Below are 17,871 nucleotides of genomic sequence, written 5' to 3'. Positions count from 1 at the left end.
ATCCCCTCGAGTCCGGCTTCTATCACAGCAGGGAAGTCCCGGTCCCTGCACAAGAAAACGGAGGTGAAGAATTGGTTAAAGAGGTCCGCTTTCTCCTCTGACGCAACCACCAAATTGCCCAGCGTGTCCTGCAGGGGTCCCACATTACCCGGCACCTTCTTCATCCTCCCAATGTATTTGAAAAAGGACTTTTTGTTATCCTTAATCTTGGACGCTAGTCCGAGCTCCATGTCCGCCTTGGCCTTCCTAACAGCTCGCCTACAGGCCCGAGCTGAGTAGGTATACTCCTCTTTGGAGATTTCACCCCCCTTCCACCGGGCGTACTATCATGGAAAGGAGACAAATTTGGGCATCAGCCTTGCACCTTCCCACTGCTACCTATCCTTTTCATCCAGTGACTATTACATGTAGCAGTGCACTGATACATTGGTTGCCGATCAGATTGGCAGTGATAAAAGGGAGATTTACATTGTTGGCTATCGGCTATTTTGACTGTTGTAGCCAGTAATGCTTACTGATAATTATGCCTTCTGACCAGAGCCCTAAACACTTAGGTTCCCTCTCCCCTGCTATCCCAGCAGCAAGTTGGGAGAATCCCCCCAGCTCCTAGGAATCCTGGATCCTCAGAGCTTTGAAACAAATGATCAGCTCTCCACTTCACCTTGGAAAACATTGACAGAGAATGAAGTTAGGTCGTGTCCTTGTTTCATCAGGACATGTCACTTACCCCCAACCTTCTCTCAGCAGTCTAATGTGGCATACTGTGGGTCTCTGGCACCCGGGGACCAATGCTTGCATTTGCGCCCTCCCACCCTGTCTGCGGTCAATTGGCGAGTGGCAGGGGGGGTCCCCTGGTGGCCAATTGCCAAGCCCGAAAACACCAGCAGTGAAACCAGAAGTGCTGCCGCGGACTAAGCCCAGCCTGCACCCGGAGGCATGGCTACCCCCCCCCGGCATTGCCAACACATAGAGGGTGTGTGTGGGTGCACCCCCTGCAAAAAATGCCACCAACACTGCTGGTGGCCCTGTGGGCAGTCACCGCTAACCCCCGTTCCCAGCTGCTGACGTCTGTGGGCAGTCCCTGATCGCTACTGGCCACCACTGACACTGCTGGCGGTGTTTGCAGGTGGTCACCAACCACTGGCTGGCACTTGCCATACCCCCCACCGCTGACAGCACTGTGGCTGCCTGCACCGACAGCGCTTCAGCTGCCTGCGGGAGCTCGCCACTCACTGCCACCATGCTCCCACTGCTGACAGCGCCACCGCCACCTGCGGGAGCTCACCGTGCCCTCCCCCAGCCTCCAGGGTCATGCAGCATTCGTGCCCCCCATCCATATGGTTCGCCACTGGGGAGACTATTGGGGGCTTCTGTGTTCAACCAGCTTCCCACTGTTCCAGAAGCCTTCACATGCTATAACTCTTAGCGCATCGCTGGCACAGGGCCTTGGGAGTGTCTCTCATTTGCTAGACAGACAAACAGACCTCTGATGCTTCCTACCACTTTTCTTAGTTGATGCATAAAAGATTCCTCTGGGAGCCTGGAGAAACCTTGTTGCTTGTTAGAAATCAGCCATTCTGCTCAGGCTGGTGCTCACAATTAGGCAGCAGGTGGTTTAACCCTTAAGGAATTGTATTTACAGGTGGGGTCCAAATCTGTACATACCAAAAAGAAAGCAATCACAGTTGCATTTTGTAAGTTGTCTGACCCTGTAGGCATGTATTTTGGCATATTGCCAGATGAGGTTTTTATGGGTTTTGGCAAAAGAATGCCTGGTTTCTGAATCCCTGTCATGCTTATGCAAGAGGTGAGTGTTTGGATCCCTGGAGAGTTACCTAGTGAATTTAAGTACCTCCAGAGTTGGGCAGCAGCTGAACAGAGCTGTTCTTGTTCTTTCCTTCTTTTCAATTGCAGTTTTAGACTTAGGTGCCTTAAAAACATCCCTGGCAGTTTTAAAGAGAAGATTAGACAGACGTGTGACCAGAATGGTTTAGTCAGGGATGATCCTTCTGGTAGCAGGGGGTTTGACCTCCTGAGGTCCCTTCCAGCCCTTCTTTTCCATAATTCTATGTACATATATAGTAATAATAGTATAATGGTGTAGCTTAACTCCATATGGGTAGGAGAATTAGTTGTACCGGAGTAGGACACATTTACGGAAAATAGCCATACCCATATGAGGGATTGAACTGATATTAAAATCTTTGGAAAAAAATCACATCCCTAGTCAAATAGTATAGACATAAAGACATTAATTTGAAAGCTAATACACAAGGGACATCTGTTGGCTGTCAGGACCCCTCTAGCACATGTCAAGCTAAGGTAATTGTCATGGGAAGTGAGCAGTCAAGGCTGTATACATGTAGGTAAATATAAACTTTCCCTCATTCTTGCCAATAAGCAACCCCATCCATTTTGTAGGGACTGAATAGTTGAAGCAAATTTCCCAGAACTAATATTTTGCTTAAGTTAGTAACTACCCCTTCTAATACAAAAAATTGTTTTGTTTTGCTTTGTTTTTTCTCATCCAACCCTAAGAGTCCATTGCCATTCATAACCTTTCCTGCAGAGTTATATTGCTGTTTTCTGAATTGCAGCACTCAGTGTAGGAGCCATTGTACAATTATTTAAAAAAATGCTCCTACCTCAAAGAGCTTACAGCCTTAAATGACAATGTGTTGGGTAATGGAGAGAGGAGTGTAGAAAGAGAACATAAAGCAAAATGGTCAGAATGGACAGGCATGTCTTATCCATTTTCTGTTTGTATATCAAACTTGTCCCTATGTCTAGCTCCCTTTGGTTTTTTGCTTTTCTTTAATCTTTTTTCTTATCCTTGGCAGTTTACTAGCGATATCAGGCTACAATGAAAGGATATTTTAGCTAAAGGGAAAGGAGTTCTGTAAAACCTCTCTCTCCACTCTGCTACATTACCAGAAGGCAGGGTAAAGATGCACGTTTAAGCTAGGGGCAGACATTCAAAAAGCCAGAGGAAGAATCAAAGTTACGTAGTTTTCTGTAAGCAGCACAGTTTAGATGAGCAGAGAACAGAACACATCTTTGTTGTAGGGGGGGCAAATCTTAGACCGGGTTTCACCATTTTTAAACCAGTCTATGCGTGTTGAACTTCTGTTCTGTTACAGGTAGAGACCAGTTTCTGATCAGTTATACCTGTAAAAGTATCATGTCTGTACCTTTATAGGCCTTAAAGACTAACTGAATCAGAAATGCAGAAGACGCAGACACAGCTACATTACTAAAGGTTGTGCATGCACTGCTTACACTTCCCAGTACATAAACATGTAATAACTTCAACAGAGGGGATTCCTTTAAGAGCTAAGATCTAGAATAATTTGGTTACACAGTGAAGAAACAGCCAAAAGCAGCAAAATATGTGAAAACAGCATGGTTGTAATTCAAAGGAAAGAATGGATGTTGCAGAGTCCTTGTTTAAGCAAATTGCTGCCTGAGAGAAGTCCTAGGTTGTTGGGATAGCGAAGCAAATTATCTTGCCAGTATAGGTGTGCATGTAAGCATTGCTTTTGCACTTGAACCTAAGGACACTAAAATCCTATGTTTCAGCTGACTTAACAAAGCCTGCTGTATTTTGGAAAGGTTGTCCTGCACTGCAGCAAAATATCTGCTGGCTGCATGGCTGCTAACAGGTAAGTCTCCAACAGTGATTCCTAGAAAAAAAAAAAAGGTTGAAAACTAGAAAGGTTACCAATTTGGAGTAAATAAATGTCAAACATGGTTTTGATTCTTTTACATGTTGCACAACAGGTTGACTTTTTTCTGTCCTCTTCCAGGTAAAAAAAGAAGTTGGAGATGTTAGCATCCTAATCAACAATGCTGGTATTGTAACTGGAAAGAAATTTCTTGATTGTCCAGATTCCCTTGTGGAGAAAACCATAGAGGTGAACACTATGGCACACTTCTGGGTAAATTTATTTTTTTTATGGATAAGCTTATGTGTGTGTTTGGGGGAAGGGTGGTGTTGTCTTGCTTGAAATACTGTCCCCAATTCCAAACAAGAATTATATGACTGACTGGAATTGTGAGACCATACTCTCAAGCTGTTGGCATATCTGTGAACCTATGATATAGAAGCAGGTGGGAAAACGACAGACTGAAGGAATGGCAACAGCCCCCTAGCACATGCATAAAGCATGGCTTTGCTTAAAGAGCATATGAACCCCATCCCCCATATTGACAGACTTCATGGTATTCAGAAACTCTCTTAAAACAACTCTTATCAGATTTACATATGCCAAATTTTGTAATCTGTATTGTGCTGTGCTCCTTAATAGAAGGACAAATTAGCTGCTCCATCACCAGAAAAGTGCTCTTGGCTGTTGTCAAGGAACAAGTAGGGCTCACTCTGATTTGAGGAGCTACAGTAGGAAATGGGAGCTAGATTCACAAAAGTCTTCAGGCTTATAAACTCTCATTATAATCAATAGAAAGTTAAGCAACTAAATACGACATTATCACTTAAACAAGTGTTTTTTAAAACTGTTCTGTGGACTCTTGAGATCATCAGGGGCTCCACAAAGAGATTGAGGGGTAACAGCGGAGCAGGCCAGGAGGCACTGCACTGCTGTTGCCAGACTGGGTCACCTGGCTCCACGTCCTCTTCAGGACAGGGTAGAGAATCTACAGCAGCAGAAGTGATATGAGAGGGTTCCATGACATTTTGGAAGTTTGAATATCACTGACCTAAACAACCATGATGCATGTGAGCTCAGGTAATAGGAACCATTGTTATATAATATTCCAAATGTCTGACCTATATACTTTGGCAGACATGATTTTTTTTCTTCATAAATTCTTAATTGAATTGCTTTTCTCCATAATGAGAGAGGCTTATTAAAACATGCAGCTTTCTCCATTTCCTGAAAAAGCAAAATCCCTAAGTGACAGTAGAAAGGTAAGAAGTTCTGGTTTCCCATGCCTGATTTCTGTTTCATGTCGGTAGGCCCATGTAGAAAATGTTGCTGTGCCTGGCTCTTAAGTGTAGAGAACCTGTAGCATACAGAACGTTTTGTTTCATAAAGTGCTCTCTGGCTGGCAACAAACTACTTCCTATCTTCTTCAGTAACTGATAATGCAAGGGAACAAAAATATATTGATGAGTCTCACTTCCAGGTGCAGTTGTTGAATAAACCAGGCATGCTTTTTGCCCTGTCCAGTTCTCTCTGGAGTGAAGCCAGATGCATGATTGCGGTCTGTTGTAAATAGAAGATTCCTAGCTGGATTCCTTCTAACATGGCATTCTCTCTTTTGAACTGATAAATGACACTGTGCAATATTTTTAGGAAATGTTCAGTGTGTAATCATGGTTTTTCCCCATGTTTCATAGACTTACAAAGCCTTCCTTCCAGCTATGATTGCCTCTAACCATGGGCATTTGGTTAGTATTGCAAGTTCAGCAGGACTAAGTGGAGCCAGTGGGCTAGCAGGTTAGTATGTTTTTAAAGATATGTCTTCATGAAAATAAAAGTAAATGTAATTTGGGTTAAACTCTACAGCCAAGATTTTCAATAATAAAGCCTAAATTCTCATGTCAAACACTAAAAATAAATAGCCTGACGTTCAAAAACTATGAATGCCTCTTAATTGCCTTCCTAAGTGTTCAGTGTTGCTGAACTTTAAGGTAGGATCTTCCAATTCTGAAAGTTCAGATATGTAGCTCAAACTCACATGCAGGGATTTGGCAAGGAGATGAGACTTGGTAAAAACACCCAATACTACATTTAAACCCAATTCAGACTTTACTGATTCAGAGAACCGCAACCTCCATAACTTACTAGCATTTTGGTGGTTGGGGTTTTTTTGTATTATTTTATAGCGTCAAAAATATATGGTCTCTCTTCTGAGCAGACTGTCCCAAAGAAGCAGCAAGACACCCAAGTCACAGCTAGAGCTGTAAAAATGAATAAGGCTAGGGACAGACATTATACATAAACTGGTTTAAGTGATCAGAAACTGGTTTAAACCTGTAACAGGACAGAAGTTCAGTGCACATAAACCAGTTTCAAAATGCCTGAAACTGGTTTAAAATAAACCTGTGTGAATGTAGTACCAGACTTAAGTGATTTAGGTCAAACCAGTTTATGAAACTTCTGTCCCAGACCCCTTCCTGGTTTAAGTTAAATCAGAGTCCCCCAGCGTCCTTCACAGCCCTGGGCTGAGCTGTGCTGTCTGCTTCAGAGAGCAGGGCTGTTCCCGCCCCTTTGCTCCCTAGCTGCAGCAGTGAGGGATGGCTCACTAGGCCCCCCAGGCAAACCCCATCCGGGGTCTGGGGCCTGAGAAGGGGGGTTAAACTCACCCTCCCCCAAGTACAGAGCTGTTCTGCACTGCCCTGCTAATAACTTCATGCTAGTTGTGATTGTGGACTACAAATCCCAGATGCACCTGGAAGCAGGAAGAGGAAGTGATGAGCAACCCTGAGAGTCCTGCTGTTGTGACTGCGGATTGCAAATCTCAGAGACCTCAGGGGCAGCAAGAGGAGTAAGGGAACACACAGCCCAGGCTGCATTTATTGCTCTTCACTTCATAGTTTTTCACAGAAAGAAGTATTCTTGTTCAGGCTTTTATTAATTCAGTGCCACTACTCCCCCCCCTTCATGAATTCAGTGCCACTACTTTCTCCCACTGCCCAAGCAGAGCACAGGATGGGGCCCAGCCATGCCCCCTCCACTCCAGCAGGGCTTTCTCTCTTCCCTCCCCTTTTGCAGTGGCCGGCCGTTGTGCTCTAAGACTCCCCAGCTTCTGGCTTGAGCCACTGCAGGAATGTGACTGCATTTCCTGAATCAAAAGTGAATGTGTGTTTATTTGCTTATCAGTTCAATCCCTGCAGCTTAGACTAACCTGCAAAGACTGAATCAATTTAGCCTCGGGCTTTTTGACTGTCTGTACTTAGCCTAAAAGGGTAAGACATGCATTTTGACTAACAGAGAGAGTGACAATAATTTCTTGAAGTATGGAATTAAAAAAGAGGTGCACCAGAGATGAAGATGAGAAGCCACCACCTAAGGTGGAGACCATGATGTGCTTAATGAAGTTTAGGGAAAAAGCAAGATTGTAATTAGAATTAAAAATGGGGCAGAGAAATAAAGGGTGTCAAAGACAGCTTTACCCTGGGTTGTTTTTTATGCTACGTTTGTTACTGAGAAATGTGGGCATCTTAGAATTGCTTGAGGTTCTTGGTGATTGTTGTTGCTGAAGAGCCATGAAAGCAGCAGATACCCAGACTGCTCTTATTAGAACATAGGTCTATCAGGCTTCCTCCCAAGACAAAAAGATTTTGCTTTGTGTGTTTGCAGGTAAGATTCTGGGAAGGGATAATACCACCTCATCATGCTTTTACCAAAATGTATTTTTCAGTGGAAAATGTCTAAAACAATAACTCTCTCTTCTATCTTTTCATTTGTTTTATAGATTATTGTGCAACTAAATTTGCAGCAGTGGGCTTTGCAGAATCCATTGATGTAGAGATGCATGCTCAGAGGAAAACTGGTGTTAAAACAACTATCGTATGTCCATACCTAATACATACAGGCATGTTTGATGGTTGTAGAAGCAAGTGAGTGAATCTGGGGAGGGTTTTTTTTCTGGTATAATATCTATTTTGTATGTGGTGCACACAAAATAATGGTTTACTACGGGGTGGGCAATTATTTCGGGTGGAGGACTGCTTACCAAGTTTTGGCAAGCCATAGAGGGCCCCATGGTAGGCAGCTGGGGGCAGATAAATATTACTTCTCTAAATGTTTTAGGGCCCGCATCCAGCCCACAGGCCGCATTTTGCCCACTCCTGGTTTACTAGTTCCCTTTTATGACTCCTGTATTTTAAATAGTAGAAATCACTTAGGCATAAAGTATTGTAAGGTAGGCTTTACTTTATTGCTTCATCTTTGATGTGCGTGGACACAGGCCCTTTTTCAGGCTACAAAATGTAAGTACTTTTTAAATTTTACATCTAAGGCTTATGACTGTAACAGACCTTTCAGACACAAATCTAGTGTTGACCAATAAAGGGCTCTCTTCTGTTGGCCTGAAATTGTACCTCTGGAAGTGACTGCTTATTTGGTTGTCTTATAAATCAACTAGCCTTCACTTTAAAATATTTGGTGTTATGAATATTTCCTCTCTACATTAGAAATGGAAAAATAGTGAACTGTGAGGAATAACACTTTGTTTTTGAAGCTGGGATAGAGACAGAAGCTGCTACAATTCAGTACCTTGAAATTTAGGACTAAATCCAAAATGAAAGCATTGAACATTTTTGCAGCCTTAACTGTATATTTTCTTTCCAGATGGCCACATCTAATTCCTAGTCTAGATTCAGAGTATGCAGCTGAGATGATTGTAAATGCTGTTCTACAGGAACAAGTGTACCTAATAATGCCACGAACCCTATACATTGCAGTGGCCCTGAAAAAGTAAGAATTAAGAGTCAATGTATCTTCCTTTCTTTACCTACACATTTTCTAACTTGTATGCTGCAGTGCAAATAGAAAATTTATGTTAAAGTTAAGCCAAGCTACATATTAATTTCTGTGGGTTTCAGGTCACTTCTGTGTTTGGTAAATCATTACCATAGAGACTTTATTGCAGAGGATAGTCTTGGGCAGCTTACACAAAAACTAGTACTAGAGGATACTTTTCTATTGCTGACTATATCTAAGGGGAGTAGTGTATTTAAATGTATTGAAAACAAGCCAATAGGAGTACAATAGATATCTTACCTTGATTAAGCTGCCTTAGCACTACTACTGGGTATTCAAGCAAGTCAGTAGGGGTTGGCAGTTGAATTGAGTTGGACTAGGTGCCCCAATACTCCTGTTTTTGAAAGCCTTACCTGAAAATCCATGCCAAAGAGCTGAGACGAACAGCAGTGGATATTCTGGATAAAGCAACATAGGCTTTATTAGGGACACAGAGCAACCCCTTTAACAAAACACAGGTGGCGGATTCTGGAGTTCTGTCAAATGTGGCTGTTGGCTGGATAAGGGGGAACCTACACAACAGAAGGACCTGGTCATATAGTCACTGGCTCTCCAGAAAAAAACTGGTTCTGAAACTTGTGCAGATTGAACAATCCATTGAAGTTCAGTGCACCAATATAATCTGCCTGATATTCTTATGGCTTATTTGAAAGTTGAAACTTGATACAATATTAACTCACTGCTTAAACATGCTATGGGTAAAATGGTAAAGAAGGCTCTAATGGCCAGTTTTTCTATTGTTGTCAGTGTTGGGGGGGGTTTTTGTTTTGTTTTTTTTAAGGTTTCCAAAGGCTGAATGAACATCTAGAAGCAGTTAACAGTGTAACGCTTACTTCACTCATTTTATTTTTCCTGTTTAAAATAACAGAATATAGTATTTACTCACTTATATGACACACTCAGGGAGTAGAGAGCCCAATCCTCTGGGACCCAAATACCCTATAAGCCAGGTGAGCAGCCAGCAGCACCAGCAGAGTCAGCTTAGCGGTCTATCCAGCATGAGAAAAGGTTTGGCAATTCAGCTTCAGCAAATTAATCTACCAGCTGACTTGGCAGGCATTGATTGCTAAGATGAATGGTCTGACCTGTTTTCTCTTCTTGACCTAGGTGGCAGCCAATGACATCTGCTGCACCCTGAGTTAACTAAACAGCCAGTCTTTTCTTCCTCTCCCCCTGCAAAGGCCTGCTTGTGTTGTTTTTGTTTTGTTTTTTTCCTGTAAAAGTGCCATACTTGCTGATATTTTCAGGGAAACAGCTTTTTCTTCATTCTGCCTCTCAAAACAAAATATGTAGCATTTTCAGGGACATATGGGATGCAAGAAAATATGACATTACTGAAACATTACATGTATGCAAGTGCAGAATTGCTAGTAGAACTAAAAAGACTGTACAAAAAATGTTCCTTTTACCTGGGGAAACAGAAGTCGTTTCTCTCTAGTTGTTCTTTCTAGATTTCCTTCTACTCCAAGTGCCATAGGCACACTGGTATAATCTGGGAGAGAATGTATGGGAGTTCTAGGGAGAGACAGAAAAACTGTTTGACAAGAGACTAATTTCAAATGTGTTAACTTTTTCATGTTTTTTCCCCCCCCCCACTGTTGTCACCTCCAAGTGTCTCTGCCATGCTGCAAGCCCTGCCCTTGGCTAGGGTGTAAGAACCTAATGCACTGAAACTAGGCAACCATGGTCTTGAACCCAAATAAATGACTGTCTTTTAAATCGCAACTTCCAAAAAAAATCAATTGTCTACTCCAGAAGTAGGCCCACAAGCTTTGGGATGTGCCTCCTATTTACTATATTACCAAGACATTTAGGAAGTTATCAAGTAGAGACTGAAGTAGTATGTCAAAAAATGTGCCCCATTTGGGGACTAGGGTTCCCAAGGTGTAATCTTGGCTTAGACAGATGAGCTTTTGTGGTACCAGGGATCACCCCCTCTGCCTCGGTTTCTTTGGCTATACACTGGAGATACTTGTTGCCCCGTGGGGATGCCATGCAGACTGTCCAGAATTCTTGCAGCCAGGCAGAACTTCTATGTTTTCTTTTAACGGAGGTGTAACAGGGGACCTGCTCGGGGCCGATCTCAGTGTGGCCCACCCACCTGTTCCTGGGCTAACTGCCCATGTTCTTGCCCACCACACCTTATGGGTAATTAACTATTTAAAGATGCTAATAAGCAGGAGGCTGCCCATTTTCTACCCCAATGCCAGGGGGCTCTATCTGCAGCTCCTTTCCTCCCCTACACCACAACCCAAGCCTCGCAGATGGCATCATGATCTTCTCAATATCACCGGCCCCTCACTGGAGCCCAGAATCCTGCTACTGAACCCCACCTGGATTCCTCCCCTCAGGCAGACTCTTCCATCATCATACCAGGCAACATAGCCCCCTGAACTGATCCCCCTTCAGGTGTGATCCCCCCACCAGGACCTTTGGCTCTCTAACCCTGGCCCACCTCCAGGCCAGCCAGAACCCCAGGCCCTCAGCTCTTGGGCATTCCTCGCAGTGGGCCCCCCAGCCCTTCCAGTCCTGGCCCCAGCATGGGCCAGTCGGGGGGAGTTCAGACAGGCCTGAGTCTATAGCCCTTTCCTCACTCTCCGAGGGTCCACCCTCTGGGCCCTCCAAAGGAAGGGGTAACCCACCTGGTTGTGGGAGCTAGGGGTTAAGGCTCCCCAACCCATCTTTCACCAGGGTGGTAACTGGCCTGGCATTCCCTGGGGGGCTCCTGCACCACTGGGAGCCCACCCAGGCCACCCACTCCCAGCAGGGGGCAGCTTCAGGTCATACCCAGGACCAAGAGCCTCCTGACCATCCCCTACAGCTCCTCCCTTACCTCCAGATGATATCAGCAGCTCTCCAGCCAGGCAGTGTTGTTACCTGGCCTCCAGTAGCAGAACTACCCTGATTATATGGGCAGCCCTGAATCTAAAATGGCTGCCCTAATCAGGCACCTGCCAGCTGCTGCCTTCTGGCTCTTAAAGCGGCAGGCACAAACAGTGCCCTGCCACAGGGGGCTAATCAAGCGAGTGACTTTTGTGAGTTGCAAGACTCTATGTAACAATTTTGTGTGTGCTTTTTCCTTTTCTGCCCTTCAGTATTCTGCCTGTGAAAATGATACGTCTCCTGGAAAACTACTTTGGACTCTTTAATTTCATGGACAATTTCAATGGCAGGCTAAAAAAAGACTGAGAACTGAATGATGTCAAAGACCAGCAGCTCTAAGTTAATATGGACCAGTTTAGAGATGCACATTCTTTACTGTTTCACCAGCCAAGAACATAAGGTGCCTCATGCTTATTGTTTGTATCAAGTTTAATCAACAGCTCCCAGCCTCAGCTGGCTTCTCTAATGACTGATGGATGAGAACAGTGCAGTGCCTGTAGAAAATTTCTTTCACCGCATCTGGAGATCTGTCAGTAGGATCTGTCTTAATGCCTTAATGTATAGCTTTGAGCATACCTATATATAATTTCTGCCTTAATTTCATAATGTATTGTTTGTTACATCACAAACTAATCATTATAGACAGATTATTGGTAGTTTGCTGTTAAGAAACCAGTGGTGTAATGGAATTAGAAGCTGAATTGACCTTGTTCTGGAGAGTTTCAGTGTGAGGAAGCTTACATTGTCATTGGCTTGCCTAGTGAGTGGTTTACTAAACAAATTAGTTTTCTGAACTGTCTATCCCCTCTTTATACCCACTGAAAGTCACTAAAACTCTTATTAATATGAATAATGAGGGTATGCTTTAAATGTGTGGACACTATTACACGTACCTTTTACAGAGGCATACTGGTAACAAGTGAGAGTGTGTGTGCACTTCTCTGAGTTTTTCAATTTTAAATAAAGCTCTATAACTTCACTAGGACTGAAGCATTATTAATATATTATAATGTGAGGTTTTAGAGTTACACATTTAATAATGCGGGGGGGGTGTTAAAGCAGTAAAAAGTTGTATACAGAATCATACCGAAATAAGAATAAAAAACAATCTCTAGAAATCAAGCAGATAAAACGATAGGCAACTGAATGCAAAACTAGTGGTGCTAAAGTATAATCTTGAGCTTTTCTTTTTAAAATTTGTTTCAAAAGGAGGTGAGAGGGTGGTAGTAGAGAATCAAGTATGATGGAATCAATGGACATTTCTTCTAGAATTCAGAAATTTAAAGCTTCGTTATAAATTATGTTTTTATTCTTCTGACTTGCTTTATTTATACCGTTTACATTATAAGGGGGCTCCACAATTTTTTTCTGTAATTCTCTCAAAGCTTAAAAGGAAGAGTGGCCTCCTTAGACCCCTGCTTCGGAGCCTCGGGGACCTGGATATTTTTTGGGGGTAGGGTTGCCAAGGTCTCTGCCTTGCCTACTGCCTTAAGGAGTCTTTCCCTAGAGGTGGCCAAGTGTGTGGAGGCAAGGGAGGGTGCCTGGACCCCTGCTGCCAAAGCCTCCAGGACTTTCTTAAACAGCATTTTCCCTAAGCTGCTTATCAGTTTTATTCCATTTGTGGCAATTGACCAAGCGTTGGGGCATCTCAGACTGATCTGGAGGGGAAAAGTGATTGGGCAGGTAGAGGGGGTACCTCTGCTTCTGGGTTCCCAGCGTGCTGTGTGCTCTTGGGAGCTGCCTAGGGCCTGTACCTCAGTTGGCAGAAATTGAATTAAATTGAACAGTGGATTGAGGGAAAGTGCTGTTTTAAAAGTGCAGTGGTGCTGGGCAGCCCACTGGAATACAGAAACAGTAGTTGTTCCCCCTCTAGCCATCAAGCCTCCCTTGCCCGTGTTAGCCTGGGAAGTCCTGAAGCTTGATCATTTCCTACCAATGGCCTGAAACTAACAAGCAGTTTGGGGGAAAGTGTTGTTTAAGAGCTGCAAAGGCATTTGGCAGTCCCCCTAGAGCAACCAGCACTTCAAGAACCAACAAGTACTGGTATACCTTTTAGTAGTACTGGGCTGGTTCAAAGAGAACCAGTTCAAAATAATCCCTGATTACCTAGGTACACTTTTGAAATATTCTGGCGTGTTTAAACCATTTGAAATTAGTTGCATATCTGGAAATGTGTAGCTTAAACAACATTTAAAATGGTTTAAGAATGTTATTTATGGACAAAACAAGTGTTCCTTGGCATAGAGGGAATTTGACTCTACAGGCACTCGCCTGGCCTGTGGGAAAGTGAAATTCAAGCCTCTGCTCCACATCAGGTAAAACATCGAAGATCTGAATTCAGGTCTTCTGTGTCCCATGCAAGTGCCCAAACAATAAAAATACTGGCTCTTTTGGGATGTGGGTCTTTCGCAATCACATGTTCCACTGTGAGAACTTCTCAATGAAACTTCAAATCCGCTACATGTCAGTGAAGGACTTGGCTTTTATGCTCAAGAGAACAGAACCCTCAACAACAATGAACTGTTCAAAGAGAGGAGTGCTTTTCTGTATGGATGTTCAAGTGCACATGTAGACCTAAGAAATAAGATCTCCCCTGGAGGAATATAGGCAAAAAGAGCTTAAAAGGAAGCTTTTTTTAAATTTTTTTTTAATTGGAATGTAATTTCAAGCGGGGAGACAACTTCAAAATTTTAAAGATGAAAATGAGACCGTTTCACCATCATTTTTCCTTCAGCTGTTCAACTAGCTGTAACAATTACATAAAGGTACAATTTTATCCCCTTCACAGAGAAGATTGGTACCTAGCAGTACCTGTATCGTCATAAATATCTGAGATCTGAGAATGGGGAGCTGAAAACATTTTCCCTCTGACTTCAAACCAAGGGTGATACCGGCAAGTAGATGTATGGGAATATAAATGCCTTTTAAACATTTAGAATAAAAACTGTTACCAAGCAGTTTTGAGAGGATGGTTCATCAACAGACTTCCAAGTGAAGCTTTTATTTGTGCAGTCATTTGAGATGCTACAAGTGCAGAATTACTCTGAATTTTCTTATACATGTGTGCCGATCAGGTGTCAGAAGCAGTGACAGTATTATTTACAGTGTGTGCAGAAGTATGCTAGACACTATGAAAGCATGTGAAGCATCTCCTTAATCCACAATTATTAACAATTGAAAAGCACAAAAGGCATCTGAGTTTTATAGAAAGAATTACAGGATTAAGATCAAGTTTGGCTTACATCTGTTACAGATGCTGATTTATTTTTTATTTGTTTTTGTTTCGTATGGGGTTTTTTTCTTTTCTTTTTCTTTTTCAGGCCTGGGTGGACTCTATTTCCTAGCAGCCCTGCCCGCATTGCTACATCCAGGTTTCATGGAGACCCCAGGAGTGGTGGGGCCATGACAACATGGAGCCAGGGTTTCCATGGAGACAAGCCCAAGCAGCACTGGCAGGGTGGGCAGCTGCTTCAAGGCTGGGGCCAGGATCTTGTGGCAGTGACAGCACGGGCTGTACCTGGGGCTGAACTGCGATCCACTGCCCCCACACCGTGGGCGGGGGCATGCAAGCAGTGGTCATGGCTCTGTAACATGCTGTTACCATCGCAAAATCCAGGCCCTGGAGCAGTGCCCTGCCGTGCACCCTGCCAGTGCTGCTTGGGCCAGTCTCCATGGAAAGCCTGGCCTCATGCTGTCACAGCCCCTCCTCTCCTGGGGTCTCCATGGAAACCAGTTCTCCACTGGAGAATGCCTCTCCTGGGGTCTCCATACTGTCACAACCCCTCCTCTCCTGGGGTCTCCATGGAAACCAGTTCTGGCTGCAGCAATGTGGGCATGGGCTGCTGGGAAATGGAGTCCAGCTACTGGCCAGATCTGCCATTTTGCCCACCCCAATCTAGTTTGTTTCCTTAGCTTATTGATGAGAATGCTGTGGGAAACAGTGTCAAAAGCCTTGCTAAAGTCAAGATATATTACATCCATTGCTCTTCCCCCACACCTCCCCATCCCAGAGGCTGTAACCTTATCATAAAAGGAAATTAGGTTAGTGAGGCATGATTTGTTCTTGATGAATCCATGCTGCTTGTTCTTGATCACCTTGTTTTCTTTTAGGTGCTTCACAATAGATTCCTCAAAGACCTCCTCCATGATCTTTCCAGGTATCCAGCTTGTAATTTCCAGGATCTTCCTTCTTCCTCTTAAGATGGGAATTATATTTGCCCTTTTCCAATCCTCGAGGACCTCCCCCATCCTCCATGAGTTCTCAAAGAGGATAACTAATAGGTCTGAAATTACTTCAACCAACCAACTTCTTCAGTTTCCTAGGGCAGTGTTTCTCAACCTTTTAAGTAGGAAGTACCCCTTAACTTCTGAAAATTTTAATAAGTACCCCAACACTCAATTTTCCAGGGGATTTTATATTTACAGACTAATATGTGCTATATGTTGGAAGAAGGGCTGTGTATATAAGACCATGATATAACAGATGTCAGATCTGGTGTGGGTAGGGTTGCCACCTTTTATACCAGGGCTCCACAACTCAAGTATGTACCTGGGCTAGAGGTGATGTTGGCCAAAGCTAGAAGGGCTGAACCCAGTGCCGTGCAAAGTATGGCACACCAAATTATTACTGGGGAATTTAATATTCTAAATTACACAATTTTTTTTGCCATAGTTTTGAGCAGCGGAAGGGGTGAGAGAAAGGAAAAGAAGGTGAGAGAGAGTGCTGGGGTACCTGCATACCCCCTGCCTGTGTCACGTGTAGCCCCAGGGGCACGTGTACCACAAGTTGAGAAACTATGTCTTAGGGTGTATCCCATCCTGCCCTGATGACCTGAAAGTATCCAGCTAAGTAATCTATAACCTGTTCTTCTGCTATGCCAGGCTGTTTGTCTCCTTTATCTTTGCTGTCAACTGCAATTGCCATCTGGTAGCCATCCCTGTTTATTAAGACTGAAGTAAAAAGGGCGTTAGATTGCCTTCTGTATTCTATGAGGGACCTATGGCTTCTTTGGTTTTCCTCTTACTTTTGACATACTTGTAGCATCCCTTTTTACTGACTTTCATGTCCCTTACTAGTTGCATCTCAGATTGACCTTCCTGATTTTCTCCATGCATGCCTGTAGAATACTTTTGTATTTTTCTTTAGTACTATAACCAAGCTTCCACTTTTTGCAGGGTTCCTTTTTGAGTTTCAACTCCTTGAAAATACTTCTGCCTAGTTAGGCTGGTCTCCTGTTGCACTTGCTTTTCTTTCGTTGCATCGAGATAACTTGTTCCCACACCCATAAAAGGGCATCTGGAATACAGCTGGCTCTCCTGGACTTCTTTTCCCTTTAGCCTTGTTCCTCAAGTTTGCAAAAGTCTGCTTTTATGAAGACCAGTATCTTTATTATGGTGCTCTTCTTCCTTCCTCCCCTTAGGATCTTGAACTCTATCATTTAGTGGTCATTGTCATCAGGATGTGGCTGACTAAAATGTACGTGTAGTGATTTTCCAGCATGAACATACCCAATTACCTGATTCCACACCTAATTAAGTGGACCTCCTATAGTTTGCTGAGTAAGTATGCTATTGCCAAGTGTTCCTACTTTTCAGAGCCATTTTAAAAGTTATATAATGCCTGAGGAACATGAAGAGGCCTGGTGGGATACAAGTCAAGGACAGAGGAGCTTCGCTCTGATAAAATACTCATGGAAAGTGGCCTGACACCAGAAAGGTTAACTGACTTTTTCACGTGAGAATGTTATAACTACAAATTACACAGAAAATGCAGAATGTAGCTGCCTCTTAAAAGTCAGCTCTTCAGCATTGCTGCCCTTCCCTCAAAATGGAGATCTGCTTTACCCTGGAACAATTTTCTTCCTCTGAATCACAGGGAAAAGTCCAGACAAACCTCTGATTAATCTGCAGTGTAGTAGAATATAGATTAATTCTTGTCTAGGTGAAATAATTGCCTTAATTAAGATAAAACACAGGTGCTTTTGTGTCCTAGCCGCCTGTGGAGGGTTTAGATTGATAATGTGGTCGGGGGTAGAAAGGTAAGAAAGATTTATTGACTTAATAAAAACACAAGTACGCGTAGTAACAAGACAAATGATGACAGACCAAAGCAGTTTGCTTTGGCAACTTATTGGCAGTCCCTCTGATGCCTGATACACAGCAAGCTTCTCTTTCCACAAAGTTTAGCGAGGTCAGGCATCCCTGAACAACGCTGTCTGAGGGGGGCCAGGAAGGACCCTGGAATGCAGTTCTTGGGCTCCTCGAGGTCCACGGGCCCACTGATCCAGGCAACAGCTAACTAATCCTTTCCACAGAGCTGCATCTTCCTTCTGAATGGTTTCCAAATATTTCAGCTAATTTATAGCTTCTGAAAGACACTGATAACGTATGACCACTTAGATTCCTTTTACTTCAACTGTCCTTAGACTGACCAATAGCAGTACAAGCCTTGCATTCCTTTGATAAGGTAATTTTAACT

At 43.4% G+C, this 17,871-nt stretch overlaps 1 protein-coding gene across 2 annotated transcripts in view; it reads left to right on the top strand.

The window, feature by feature from the left end:
* Nucleotides 1-12,378, top strand: part of LOC109304769 (epidermal retinol dehydrogenase 2-like) — a 21,634-nt gene extending 9,256 nt beyond the window's left edge. For both annotated transcript variants that reach the window (XM_019527596.1, XM_019527588.1), the window contains exons 3-7: nt 3,807-3,938; nt 5,360-5,459; nt 7,441-7,585; nt 8,319-8,444; nt 11,606-12,378. In XM_019527596.1, coding sequence (XP_019383141.1) covers nt 3,807-3,938; nt 5,360-5,459; nt 7,441-7,585; nt 8,319-8,444; nt 11,606-11,699 — 597 coding nt within the window. In that variant the 3' untranslated portion in view covers nt 11,700-12,378. The remainder of the gene's footprint in view (nt 1-3,806; nt 3,939-5,359; nt 5,460-7,440; nt 7,586-8,318; nt 8,445-11,605) is intronic.
* Nucleotides 12,379-17,871: the final 5,493 nt, after the last annotated feature.

Source organism: Gavialis gangeticus, unplaced genomic scaffold (assembly GCF_001723915.1).
Source record: "Gavialis gangeticus isolate Ggan-Ray unplaced genomic scaffold, GavGan_comp1, whole genome shotgun sequence".
In the NCBI taxonomy this organism is placed as follows: Eukaryota; Metazoa; Chordata; order Crocodylia; family Gavialidae; genus Gavialis; species Gavialis gangeticus.
Note: the sequence above shows the minus strand (reverse complement) of the source record. Positions and strands in the feature narration are given on the sequence as shown.